Source organism: Cricetulus griseus (genome assembly GCF_003668045.3).
Source record: "Cricetulus griseus strain 17A/GY chromosome 1 unlocalized genomic scaffold, alternate assembly CriGri-PICRH-1.0 chr1_0, whole genome shotgun sequence".
NCBI lineage: Eukaryota > Metazoa > Chordata > Mammalia > Rodentia > Cricetidae > Cricetulus > Cricetulus griseus.
Window position 1 is genome coordinate 28979400 of NW_023276806.1, and position 14377 is coordinate 28993776.

Sequence of the window (14377 nt, forward strand, 5' to 3'; positions counted from 1 at the left end):
AAAACCAAGAGAGAGGGCCAGGGCAGGAAACTTGGAGGAGATGATGGGGACTTGGAGTTCGTGAGAAGAACCAGGAAGAGACGATGGGGGCCTGGAGTTAATGAGAGGGACCTGGAGGAGATGATGGGGGCTTGGAGTTGATAAGAGGGACCTGGAAAAGATGGGAGGGTCTTGCAGTTCCTAGGAACTCAGGAGGCAGAGCCTTGTGTTGGGAGTAGACTCCCAAAGGAGGCAGTGGGGATGGAGGAGGGGAATTATCACAGGTGAGGGGAGCAGTTGAGAAGTGCTAGAGGGTTATTGTAAGGACTTGAAGAAGAGCTTTCTTCCTGCTTTGTGGCTACAAGGGGCATCTAAATAACTCAGACCCAGAAGCAGTGGGAATCCAGGGGACTTCCTGCCAGCCCTAGGAATCCAGTCATAGTCAAATACAGATAGCACTCAGGTGGGGTTAGATTGAGGAGCCCCTCCACGTAAGAATTCAGCCTTTGGTGAGTGAAAAGAGGTGGGGAAATTGGTTGATAAAAACAGATGATGTTTCCCTTGCTTTTTCCACCAAACTTTAAAAACAGTACAAGGAAGCCAGAAAGTCAGAGGCTTTTTCTCTAAGGAAATTAGAAACGAGGCCCTTTGAGTTGAAGATTCTTTATTAAGGCTTTTAGTTGAAGTCATTGAATGTGAATTTTTTTTTTAAAGATTTTATTTATTTATTATGTATATAACATTCTGCTTCCATGAACACCAGAAGAGGGCACCAGATCTCATAAGGGATGGTTGTGAGCCATCATGTGGTTGCTGGGAATTGAACTCAGGACCTCTGGAAGAGCAGTTGGTGCTCTTAACCTCTAAGCCGTCTCTCCAGCTCCCAAATGTGAATTTTTAAATGACACTTTGGATGTCAGATAAGAATTCATTGTTCTACTGTTTTGCTGTTGTTTAAGAAAACAGGTCCGTGTGTGGAATTTGCCTGAGTTTACTTTGTACTTGAAAAGTGTGTTCTGAAACTGCCATAGCTCTATTATTTGCCAATTCCTGGCAACTTGGTCTCACCCCAGCTGAACAGGATTCCAAACAGCCAGATTCTTGTGACAGACCCAAGTGCAGACTTGACTGACTACCTCCTGGAATGGTAAAGCCATGGAGCCAGACAGGAGGCAGGCAGCCAGGCTTTTCTCCACTGTGCAAGCAGACTTCCCTGGGCATATTAGTTACTGTAGTTGAAACAGCTTTGGCTGAATATACAAGCAGAAACCTGGCCAGGAGGAAACACAGGCCCAGAACCTTCCAGAATGTGTTTCACATAATTGTGTGTGGGCTGTTCTGAGGAACAGAAAGGAATCCCTGCACAGCACAAGTTCTCCACTTACTGCCCAGTGACTTTGTTTTTTCAACACCTAGCCTACATTAAAGCCTTGTGGGTTTTGTGTTTTAAACAGGCTGTATGCCAAGTGGTGCAAAACACCTTGAGGCTAAAACTTTTCAGGAGACTTCCTCTTCCCTAGTCCCCACTTCCCTGGAATATTCCTAGGTGCTAAACCAAAATGTTGGAGGCTGGAAGATTCCTGAAATAGGAGGGTTTCTCAAACAGCTATAATTGGGAGCTTGAAGATTTGAGCACTAGGTCTTGGGATAAGTTTCTCCAACTATCAGGTGCAAAGCTAGACAGTAACTGGGAAATGCCTGCTGGACCTAGAGCTAATAGTGTTATCATGGTGGAAAGTGTAACTTCACTTTGAACCATCTATCATTGGCTATAGAGGAGTGAAAGACCTCAGAAAGAGGTACTTTCGTAGAAGGACCCAGGAATCAGCGAAACCACGAACTTGGATGCAAAAAGCAAGAGGTTTTATTAGTGGCGCGGGTACCCGGGGACTTAGCTTCTCTTAGGCCAAGCCCCGAGCCCAGGAAGAAGAGGTCCTTATATAGGAGAAAAAGCACAGTACAGAAGCGAAAAGGATAGTTACAGGGATTCTATTGGACAATTTAATGAGGTGCAAAGTTATTTTAAATCAGCACTTTCTCAAGGTCTAGTAGTCAGGCGAAACGGCCTTAGCTTTACTTATCTTCTTCCGCGTCCAGATGGCTGACCTTGGGTCGGAGCGTTCCCCATCAGGCGGGGGCGCGGGGGCGCAGTGCCAGGCGGGTGTGCCAGGGACGCGAACCGGCTGGGGGGAAGTCGGCGGCCGGGCGTGCGGCGGCGGGGGAAGTGGAGGCCGGCGGGGGTCTTTCAAGGGGTGCCCCCCAACATCTGCAATCGCAGCTGCAGCAGGGACAGTGGGATGAAGGGGAAGCAGGGCGGCGGGAGCGCCCCGGTGGCTCCGCGGCCCGTGTCCTTGGCCTTGGAGGCTGCTCCCCGCTCGAAGCTCCTGGACAAGCAGCATCGCTGCTCTGCCTCTCCCAGCTCAAGTTCCCCTTCCAGGCACCGCCCGCGCTGCACTCTCCAGCCCCTGGCCGCACCCTGGCCCTGCCCTGCTCAGTCCCCGCCGCGCTGCCCTCGGTCAACTGCTCCGGACTCCTACCCTACCCTGGGCGGCCCTTCTGGCTCAGCAGCCGCTGCGCACAGGGACGATCGGCCGGGTTACTTCAACCCAGAAGCCGGGGGCCTGGGCGGCCCAGGGCGCGAGCCCGGGTGATGTCCCCTGCCCAGCATGCGCGCAGCGCCCCATTTCCTCCTCGGCCAACTCTCCTCCCGCCCCCATCCTTCCCAGCCCATCCCGCCTGCTCCAGAGAGAACACCCAGCACCGGCACAGGCGGGGAAGACAGAGAGGCAGCGGGCAGGGGGCATGCAGAAGCATTCCGAGCGGGTCTTTCAGGAGAAGGTACCATAAGCCATGATGGGGTTAAGTCAGGGTGAGAGAACATTCAATTATATGAACATCTGGTGTTGGCTTTATTACTGGTGGATTAAGGATGAAGACATCTGAAGAGACCAGACTGAGACATCTACCCTATGTTTCTAGAACGTGGATCCTCAGAGGATGAATTCAGAGATCAGGCAAGGTCAGGGGTTAGGGAGAAGTTCCAGGAAGGACACACTCAGGAGGGTAGGTGGACTTACAGAGTCACACAGGTTTAGTCTTTGAGGAGATTTGACAAGAAGTAATTTGTCATGTCTGGTTGTAAGATAGAAGTTCGATCATGAGGTCTCAAGTTTCTTTAATGATAAAGCCAGGTTTGTTGATTCTACAGTTAGATACTATGTGGCTTACGGTCTCAAGTTTTTGTTTTAAAACTATTCCCCCCCTTTTTTTTTCAATTTAAACCCCTTCTTGTATCTTGACCAGTCCCTATTTCAATTTTACCTATAGCTGTTAACTGATTGACTTCATTTCCTGTCCTCTCAAATAGCTCTTGTAATGCAATCTTTTATCTCTGAGATATTTGAAATTGCTATTAGATTCTCTTCATGGTCTCCATTCATTCTCATAAAACAGATCACACAACTATAATTTAATTTTTAGACTTAAGCAAGTCTATTTTTTTTCTCTCTGCCACCCAATCTCCTTGTAGTTTTGCCTCCTTCTTCCATGCTGAAAAGGAGCTATGAGCCAGTGCAGTGATTAACAATTTTGGGTGCTATTGGGCTGTGGTAGTTTGAATTTAATTGGTTTCCATAATCCCATTAAAGTAGCACTATTAGGGGGTGTGGATTTTTTGGGGTGGGGATGGCCTTGTTGGAGGAATTGTGTCACTGAAGGGTGGGCATTGAGGTTTCCTACGTTCAGGATAACGCCCAGTGTTCAGTTGCCTTCTGATCAAGATGTAGGCAGCACCATGTCTGTGTGCTCCCTGCCATGGCGATCATGGAATAACCCTCTGAAACTGTAAGCAAGTCCCCCAATTAAATGGTTTCTTTTAAACGTTTCCATGGTCACGGTATCTCCTCACAGCAAGAGAACAGTAACTAAGGCAACATATATGTGAGGCATTTTCTTGATTAATGATTGGTGTGGAAGGGCCCAGCCCACTTAGGTGGTGCCACCTTAGGCAGGTGGTCCTGGATTGTACAAGAAAGCAAGGTGAAGGAGCCAGGAAGAACAAGCCAGTAGGCAGTGTTCCTCTGTGGTCTCTGCTTGGGTTCCTGCCTTGGCTTTCCTCTATGTAGACTATAACCTATATGCCAAATAAGCCCTTTCCTCCAAAAGTCCAAAGGTTTTTCACAGCAACAGAAACCTAACTGGGACATGCCCTATCTCAAAGAAGGAAAAAAATAAATCTCCAATGAGTCAGACAAAGGTTTACATAGTAGTTTAAGTACTACTATGTAAGTAAGTACTACATAGTAGTACTACATAGTACAAAGGTTTACATAGTAGTCCCATCTAAACCAGAGTGGGCCTGGTTCGTCTCAAGACAATCTCAAGGATTTCAGGACATTCCTGGCCCTGACAGCTGCCAGGGCTCTGGTCCTCACATTCCACCTTCCCTGCTGATGGGTTTGTCTGCTTGAAGCATACAGTGAGAAACAACACAGGGCAAAAGCTCAGGCCTGCTAAGGGCCATCATGAAGGTTGCAGCTCAAGATGGCTTCAAGGTTAACCTAGACAGTGCTGTCTCCATGGGCCTGACCTTGCTGTGGAATTTGTTCCTCCCTAAACCTTTGTAGACCATTTTAGCCACAGGCATTGGTCTGGGTTCCAGTCCATTTGGCCCAGGGGGAGAGGAGCACCTCTTGTTACATACGTTCCAGAAGAATGAGAAGTCAGAAAGCACTGGAAAAAACTCCCCTGGTGAGAAAGGGGAGCCACCTAGACGGCAAATGTCTATGACTGCATCCTGCAAACCCAAGTCTGGGTTTTTACATGTTGGGACACGCCACCCACTGCTTCAAAGCAAACATGGTTCTGTATTGTTTTTTCAGATGGCAGTGAGATTCCAGCTTCAACGCTGATGGACACTTTGCTAATGAAAGGTTTTAAACTGGTCATTAACAAACTAGCCTATGATGTTCAGTGTCACAAGAAAGGTAAGCAATGGCCCTCCAGCCATCCTAACTTTTCTTTAGTGGGGACTTCTACAGGGAGCAAAACAACTTAGTTTTGCTTTGAGAACAGTTGCTTGAGATATTACAGAATGGCCATTTTTCTAACTGGAAGCAGGAGGGTGATTTCCCCTGATTTTTACCCTGGCAACTGGGTAGAGCTCTCGAAGGTATAGGCATGATACCTGAACCCCCTGGGGTTTCCAGATCTCAAGTGTTTCATATAAGGGGCCTCCAGCAAGTTTTCAAAGACAGTGCAGGCAAGTTGTGATTCTCAGCCACTCTCCTCAACTTTGGGGGCCATGGTTTGCCCTGTGACCTCAGTCTCCCATCCAACTAGTAACCAGGATTGACCCTACTTAGCTTCCAAGATCAGACCAAACTGCAAACAGTCAAGGTAGTATGGCTGCAGACTGTGCTCAGCCCTTACAGCTCTCAGGTGAGTTCTTGACCATCAGTTTGCTTCCCTTTTTATTTGCTTTAAGAAGGAACAGAGACTTTCAGGCTCATGTGCCAGATCTGAAACTAGAAGGCTCACCTCCTTAAAAAATTTGCTTTTAATTTCAAATTTCGGGTTGAACAATCATAAACAGAAAATCAGAAACCCAGAACTTTTGGAATGTTGGTATAACACATGTGGAAAATTCCACACTAGAGTCTTTGTGATGGATTGTAGTCAGAGTGCAGATGTGTGGAGGGTGTGGGTACACCAAGAGACAGTGTTTGCTTAGCATAATTATGTACATATTATACATATGATAAAGTCACCTTCAGTCTATGTATCTAAGATATATATAGTAAATGTTGTGTCTACCTGGGTCCCATCCCTGATGGGGGAAATACTTTTGTGTATGTTTATAAATAAAGTACTTGCTTGGCCAATGAGACAACAGGTTAGGCTGGACTAGGAGTCAAAAAGGATTCTGGGAAATGTAGTAGAGAAGTGGTGTTCCAGAGAGGAAGTGACATAGCAAGGAGACTCATATTTAAGAAGAGGAAAAGGAAGTGTTGTGCTCTTTTCCCCTTGGCTCCTGCTCTAGCGGCACGATGTGATCCACCAGCTAGGAGGGACGCCAATAAGGTGTCCGATAAATAAGTCTTATAAAATATATAGATGTATGATAATTAAGACTGAGCTAACAGATGAGAATCCTAGTCATTGGCCAAGCAACATTGTAACTAATACAAGTCTCTCTGTGTATTCATTTGGGGCTAACTCTGGCGGGCGGCTGGCGTAAAGCTCACACGTGGTGGTGGGGCTCAGGCAGCTTTTGGCAAAAACATTTATCGTAACACATCCCATTACACACAGAATCCAAAATCTGAAACACATGTAAAATCTGAAATAAATATGTGGTCTCAAGCATTTGGGATAGAGATGTTCAACCGGAAACATTTTCAACATTGGCGATTTGCTTCTGACATTTCTATTATCGAACTCCACATATTGCCTCTGTCCCCTTCTTTCTTCTGCACATGGTGTTCCCAGCATGGAGACATTTTGCCTAAGAATACAGTTCTTAGGTATTCTTTTAACTCTCCCCTCTCTTTCTCTTTATTTTCAGCTTTGGGGGGTTTCTTTAGGTGGATCTTCAAGCTCACAGATTCTTGCCTCCCCAGTGTCATCTTGATGGGAGCCCATGGGAGACAGTGTCTCTGGGGTGGGGTGGATTTTATTTCTAGTGTTCTTAGCATTTCCATCTCTCTATTCACTATGTTGTTGGATGCTGCTCACCTTATCCATTAGCGCAGCGGTTCTCAACCTTCCTAACGCTGCTATCCTGTAATACAGTTCTTCATGCTGTGCTCACCTCCAACCATATGACTATTTTTATTGCTACTTAATAACTGTAATTTTGCTGCTGCTATGAATTGTAATGTGTGTGTTTTCTGATGGCCATAAGCCACCCTGTGAAAGGGACATTGAGAACCACTGGATTAGAGGCTTCATGACATTAATCAGTTTTTTAGAAAATGTACACTAGTTTTGTCAGCTTGGAACTGAAGGAACCAGCTTCCCTTTTGGCAGCCATAACAGCCAAACACATGCTTGCCATAAACCTGCCTTGGTCACTTAGAGGTCAGATGCCTGTCTCGTGACAAGGAATCTTAGTCACTAGAAAGTCAGATGACTGTCTCGTGACAAGGAACCAATCAGAAGTTAGCTGGTGGCGCTATGCTTTACGACCCTGGGTGTGCTTTACGGACAAGCACACAGCAATGACGTAGAGAGCATAGCAACCACCCTGGGAGGGCCTATGAGCCATAACAACCAGTTGACCAATCAACACAGGGCAAGCCCTCCAAGCCTGGAGGCACACCAATCGTGAGCCTGTGCGTACCCCTAGACACTCCCCTTACGCTGCCCTATAAAGATCTGTGCGCAGCGGCTTCAAACCGTCTTTTCTAGCTGTCCGCCATGGCGGGTGGGTGAAAGACCCGAGCTAACATGGGGTTAGCTCGTTAAATTACAATAAAGCCTCATGCAGTTTGCATCAAGCTTTCACCTCCATTCTGTGTTTGGGGTGGCCGCCGTCCTGGGCTAAGATTCTGGAAGCCTCAGCTTTCTGAGGGTCTTACAGAACAAAATAGGGTCATGCAGGAAGAGGGAACCTCAACTGAGAAAATCCCTCCATAAGACTGCCCTATAGGCAAATTTGGGCACTTTTTTTTTTTTTTTTTTGATTAATGATTGTTATGGAAGGGCATATCCCACTGTGGGTGGTGCCACCCCTGAGCTGGAGGTTCCGGATTGTTTTAAGAAAGCAATTCTGAAGTGCAGGCAGCCACCCTGAAGACCAGCCCCGTGCAGGCTGACCAACTCGGCCACCATCCCAGCCCAGATCCAGCACTTGGAGGGTCCTTCCCCACATCTAGGAACTGCTGGAGCGGATGAAGGAGCCGTACTGCAGCACCAGATCCAGGAACAAGTCATCGCCCTTGAAGATGACAACCTGAAGCACGGCTATGAATGAAGCCAGCACGTGGTACCCAGCACCCTGGAGCAGCTCCCCAGGAACCTTAGGGACCCATGTTGCCCATGGAGGTTCCGAGGGGAGATGAGGCAGGCTGTGGCAGAGGAGTCCTCAGAGCCTATGGTGTCCCTGGAAAAACCTAGAGAAAGGCAGGTCCACGGGAAGACATTTTTTTGTTGTTGTTGTTTTGTTTTGCTTTGAGACAGGGTTTCTCTGTGTAGCTTTGGAGCCTATCCTGGCACTCGCTCTGGAGAACAGGCTGGCCTCGAACTCACAGAGATCTGCCTGCCTCTGCCTCCTAAGTGCTGGGATTAAAGGCGTGCACCACCGACGCCCGGTGGAAAGACAGTTTTTTAAAAAGTCAATTAAGACACATATCTCAGTTTAATTATTCCAAAGCTGTGATGTAACCTCCCTCTCTCTTCCAAATCCCAACATGGAATGTTAGGTCCGCAAGGGCCAAGCAAGGCTCGGTCCCCAGCTCCCTCCAGCTCACAGGAAATGTGGGGTCTGTGAGGGGCGTGCTGTGTCAGGATTGAGCTCTTGGTCCAGTGATCCCCAGACTAGCTATCCTCAGTGTTTTACTGCATGCTAAGAAACCTGTGTTACACAGACAGAATGAACAACGAAGGGCACAGTGTACATGACTGGGCAGAAATCAATAGAAGCGGGTGGATTATTTAAAGAAGAATCTATTAAATTACAAATTTAAAGTTCAAACAATCATTTCAAGCTGGGCGTCGGGTGGTGCACGCCTTTCACCCCAGCACTTGGGAGGCAGAGTTCCATATCAGCCTGGTCTTTACAGTGCTGCTTCCAGGACAGCCAGGGCTACACAAAGAAACCCTGTCTCAAAAAAAAAAAAAAAAAGTGACTTGAAATTTTTTTTTTTTTTGGTTTTTCGAGACAGGTTTCTCTGTGTAGCTTTGGAGCCTATCCTGGCACTCACTCTGGAGACCAGGCTGGCCTCGAACTCACAGAGATCCACCTGCCTCTGCCTCCCGAGTGCTGGGATTAAAGGCGTGCACCACCACTTCCTGGCTGCAATATACTTCCTTTTGCATTTTCTTTTACTTTTTTGTTTGTTTGTTTTTGTTTTTCAACACAGGGTTTCTCTGTAGGTTTTGGAGACTGTCCTGGAACTTTCTTTGAAGACCAGGCTGGCCTTGAACTCAGAGATCCACCTGCCCCTGCATCTTGAGTGCTGGGATTAAAGGTGTGTGCCACCACCACTGGGCCCATTTTATTTTTCTTATGACTAATTTGATTAAAGGCTTGTCATCTTGTTTTTCTTCTTAAAGGACCAACTTGTTCTACTAATCCATTGTTGTTTTAGTACGTTTCATTAAGTTCCACCTTAGTCTTTATTCCTTCCCATTTAATTTAGGGTTTGCCTTACTTCTGTTTTTATAAGACCAGGTGAATAAAATTCAAGACACATATCAATAACCTAAAACCCCGATCTATAATGAGCAATAAGGTTAGGTTACTTATTTGAGATCTAATCTTTTAATGTAGTACTCAGTTATAAACTATCCTTTTAGAACTATATATTCAACATTTTGGGAAGCAGTATTTTCCTTTTGTTTTAGAACAAACATTTCCATTTCCTTCCTGATTCTTTCCAAAGACCCACTTATTCAAGAGTCTCTTGTTCACTCTCCAGGTTTGTACAGTATGTTGTTGATGTCTATTGTGATTATACTAGAAATTATAATCATTATGATCTGATAAGATGAAAGAAATTCTTTTTTATTTTTTTATATTTGTTAAGACTTGCTCTTTATAATATGAATATGTGGTCTGTTTTTGGAAAAATTCCATGGGCTGGCAAAAAAAAATGTGTACCCCGTAGGTTTTAGATGGATTATTCTACAGATGTCTGTCAAACTTATTTGATCTTTGGTGCAGTTTAACTCTGAAGTCTGTTGACTCTCTAATCTGATGGATTACATATAAAATCCAAACATATATATGTGGATGTAATATATACATAAATTTTTGTAATATATATAATTTTGAGGCAGATTTTTATTCTATAGCCAAGACTGGAGCTATGTAATGTGGTAGAATGTTATTTTAAGGTGTGTGACTTTTGTTTATGCTGCATTTGTTTAACTCTGTGAAGCTGTATTACTGTCTAAAACACTTGATGGTCCTAATAAAGAGCTGAACAGGCAATAGTGAGGCAGGAACCAGGATAGGCGGGGCTGGCTGACAGAGAGAATAAATAGGAGAAACAATGAAAGAGGAGCAAGGAGAGAACAAGGAGGAGAGGACGTCAGGGGCCAGCCACAGAGTAAGAAGGAAGGTAAGACATACAGAAGTAAGAAAGATAAAAGCCCAGAGGGAAAAGGTAGATGGGTTAATGTAAGTTAAGAAAAGCTGGCTTGCCGGATGGAGGTGGAGCACACCTTTAGTCCCAGCACTCCGGGAGGCAGAGGCAGGCAGATCCCTGTGAGTTCGAGGCCAGCCTGGTCTACAGAGCAAGTGTCAGGATAGGCTCCAAAGCTACACAGAGAAACCCTGTCTCGAAAAACCAAAGACAAAAAACAAAACAAACAAACAAACAAAAAACAAAAAGAATGGAAGGAAGAAAGAAAAGAAAGAAAGACAGACAGACAGACAGACAGACAGACAGACAGAAAGAAAGAAAGAAAGAAAGAAAGGAAGAAAGGAAGAAAGGAAGAAAGGAAGAAAGGAAGAAAGAAAAGCTGGCTAGCAACAAGCCAAGCTAAGACTCCATGTGTGATTTATTTGGGAGTTGGGTGGTGGGCCCCTCAAAAAGCCAAAAGAGCAAAAACAATGCACAACGATGTACCTGACCTGGCCTTGAAGTCATGGCAATCCTCCCCCATTAGCCTTCCAAATGGTGGGATCATAGGGATGGCATGAGTTGCCATGCCCAGCTAGGATTATCTACTAAAGAGAATAAAGTAACAAAGCCACTTGTTATTGTTGTATTTGGACCTATCCGTCCCTTTTTGTCCAATAGTGTTTATGAAACTAAGTGTATCAGTGTTCCAAGCATACATATTTATAGTTATTATCTTGTTGATGGATTGTCTCCTTTATTGTGTAGTGATTTTCTTTCTCTATCCAGATTTTGGGTTGAAATTTGCTTTGTCTTCTTTCATACTGCTATGTTCACATTCTATTATTTGGAGTGCTCTTTCGAATCCCTTCATTCTCACTCCATGTATCTTGTTGCCAGTGAGGGTTCTTGAAGACTGCAAACAGGTATTGTTCAGTTAGTCAGTTTCCATCTTGAGACTGTATACAAACCAATATGTATCTTTCTTAAAGCAACAGTAAAGCCACTACAGATTGACTGTAAGAGACTGAAGATCACCTAAAACCTGAAACAGCACAGTAGGCCACAGACCAGAGCTCAGATGCCAGCCACTGGGACATAGAATTGATCGTCTAGACCAGTGGTTCTCAACCTTCCTAATGCTGTGACCCTTTGTGGCAATCCTGGAACCATAAAATCATTTCGTTGCTACTTCATAATTGTAATTTTGCTACTGCTATAAACTGTAACATAAATATCGGTGTTTCTTGACACTGTTAGGTGACCTCTGTGAAAGAGTCATTTGACCCCCCTCCCAGGGGTCACAACCCACAGTTTGAGAACCACTGGTCTAGACTTACCTGGAGGAAAAAAAGCATGTAGTAAATGCCTACATGTCTCTTACCTTTTTTCAGAGAAGCCAACTGAAGAGCACATGATTGAGCTAGAGAACCTGAAATCCTTGGTTCACAGACTATTTACAATCTTGCATTTAGAGGAATTTCAGAAGAAAAGGGAGCGCCATCTGATGGCAAAGATTGACCACCTGAAGGAACAGCTGCAGCCCCTGGAGCAGGTGGGAAGGCTTTGCAGTGGGATCCATTTGGGAGTTATGCCTCTTATTAGTGAGTCCCAGCAGTCACGGGCGCATTTGGGCATTTTGTGTAGGCTCACTTTTTCCTTTACTCTGGAAAATGACCTGTGGCCTGTGAGTGTACATCAGTTACAGAACCTGATGATCCGACTCCAGAGCTGATGCCTCTGCTTCCTCAGCATCAGCCTTGAGTCTCTGAATAGCAGATTGTGGAGCGGATGTTGTGGAATGGGTGTTGTACATCCTTCATAAATATTATTACTCTACATTCCTGACCTATTCAAAATAATGCAACATGTTTCTGGTTGCTTTTGTTTGCCCCTTAAGCTGGCAAACTTGCAAACTGAATGAACGGTTTTCCCTTCCTCCAGGTCAAAGCTAGAATAGAAGCTCGGTCAGAAGCCAAAACCAGCGGTCTCCTATGGGCTGGCTTAGCTCTGCTCTCTGTTCAGGGAGGGGCACTGGCCTGGCTTACTTGGTGGGTGTACTCCTGGGATATCATGGAACCAATCACATTCTTCCTTACGTTTGCAAATTCCATGGTCTTTTTTGCATACTTCATCATAACTCGACAGGTAAGTAGTTAGGGAAGTCAGAACATCTGTCTAATGAATTCCTCATCCAAGTCACACAGTGTCTTGGTTAGGGTTTCTACTGCTGTGATGAAACATCATGACTAAAAGTACCTGGGGGAGGAAAGGGTTTATTTGGTTTTCATGTCCTGAATCCCAGTCCACTGAGGGAAGCCAAGGCAGGAAGTCAAACTGGGCAGGAACCTGGAGGCAGGAGCTGGCTCAGAGACCATGCAGGAGTGTTGCTCATGGCTTGCTCAGTCTGCTTTTTTTATAGCACCCAGGTCCACCAGGCTAGGGGTGGCACACCAACAACGAACTGGCCCTCCCTTATCACTGATTAAGGAAATGCCTTACAGGCTTGCTAACATCCTAATCTAGTTTCTCAATTGAGGTTCCCTCCTCTCAGATGACTGTAGCTTGCGTCAAGTTGACATAAAACTAGCCTGCACAAGCATCAATCAATAAAACCCTTTCATGTCCTGAGTTTCCTGAAGCTAGTGAATTGTTTTTGCTGTTTTTCTTTTTCACAAGGATGGATGGAGGCTTTATCAAAGTGAAAATTTTAATTCCTACAGATGAATCAGTGTAAACACATGAACTCCTCCATTGGGATAAAGGCTTCGTGTTCTCCGTGCCCTCATTAATCAATGACATTGAACTTTCACTACAAAACTAGCTTGTCGCAATGCGGGGGAGCCAAATCTTCCCGCTTTTCCTCTTTCTCAATGTGTACATCTTCTCTTCCCAGTTTGCTCGTAAGAGGAGCAGCTATTCCCAGTCCCAGCTGCATGCTCCACTTCTGTGGGCTCTTTGCACTGTAAATACTCCTTTCCTCTCCCCACTTTGCCTTGGCGGTGCTGAGTTAGCATCTTCATCCCAGCTGTGCTGTCTCCTCTCTTTAGAACTACACTTACTCGTCGGTTCGGAGCAGGCAGTTTCTGCAGTTCTTCCACAAGAAATCAAAGCAACAGTGTTTTGATGTGGAACAATACAACAAGTTAAAGGAGGACCTCACCAAGGTATTTTATTCCAAGTACATCACTGAGCTGGTTTGGTTTGGGAGACAAGGAAATCCATGCAAATGTTAGCCTGAGATTGTTTAGCAAAAGGTTGGGATGGATTTTTTTTTTTTGGGGGGGGGGAGGTATTTTTAAAAAGTATATGAACTGACTGGGCAGTGGTGGCGCACACCTTTAATCCCAGCACTTGGGAGGCAGAGGCAGGTGGATCTCTGTGAATTTGAGGCCAGCTTGGTATATAGAGTGAGTTCCAGGACAGCCAGGAAGACACACAGAGAAACCCTGCCTTGAAAAACAAAAGCAAAACAAGAATATGAACTGAGAAAACAAAACAAAAGCCATGACAAAAATGATTACCGGGCAGTTTCTTTTCAGAGCGCCATGATGAGATAAAATGAAGCCAAAACTCATCTTTTAAAAATTATTCACAAGGCTGGGCATAGTAGTACACAGCTTTGATGTATTCCAGCATTGGGGGAGGCAGGTAGATCTTTGGGAGTCGAGGCCAACCTGGTCTGAAACATATCCAGTTTCAGGACAGCCAAAGGTACACAGTGAGACCCTGTCTCAAAAACACAAAACAACTGAACAAACAAACAAAAAAAAAATTAAAAAAAAGGATGGTTTTAAACGTTTAAAGGTTAAATTTATACCATTCTTCTCAAACAGCAATGCTGGCATTTCTTATTTTCACTGATCTTAAGGTTTTTTTTTGTTTTTTCTTCCTCACAACAGGCTACAGAATCCCTGGAGAACGTGCGCCACTCCCTCCATTTTCGAATGCCAGGAGAACTCAACAAGAAGAATTAGTCTTAAGTTTTTAAACATTATGGGGCTATGGGCCAATTCTGTGACTTACCAACCGAACATTTTTAAGGTCATGTTCATTTCCATTTGATGGTTTCAGACATTGTTTGATTAATAAATATGTGTGGAACTCGA

The 14377-nt window shown here is 45.1% G+C and overlaps 1 protein-coding gene across 2 annotated transcripts in view; it reads left to right on the plus strand.

Annotated features, from left to right (window-relative positions):
* Positions 1-14377, plus strand: part of Mcub (mitochondrial calcium uniporter dominant negative subunit beta) — a 68979-nt gene extending 54602 nt beyond the window's left edge. For both annotated transcript variants that reach the window (XM_027395705.2, XM_027395706.2), the window contains exons 4-8: positions 4860-4964; positions 11663-11823; positions 12213-12416; positions 13319-13435; positions 14171-14377. In XM_027395705.2, coding sequence (XP_027251506.1) covers positions 4860-4964; positions 11663-11823; positions 12213-12416; positions 13319-13435; positions 14171-14245 — 662 coding nt within the window. In that variant the 3' untranslated portion in view covers positions 14246-14377. The remainder of the gene's footprint in view (positions 1-4859; positions 4965-11662; positions 11824-12212; positions 12417-13318; positions 13436-14170) is intronic.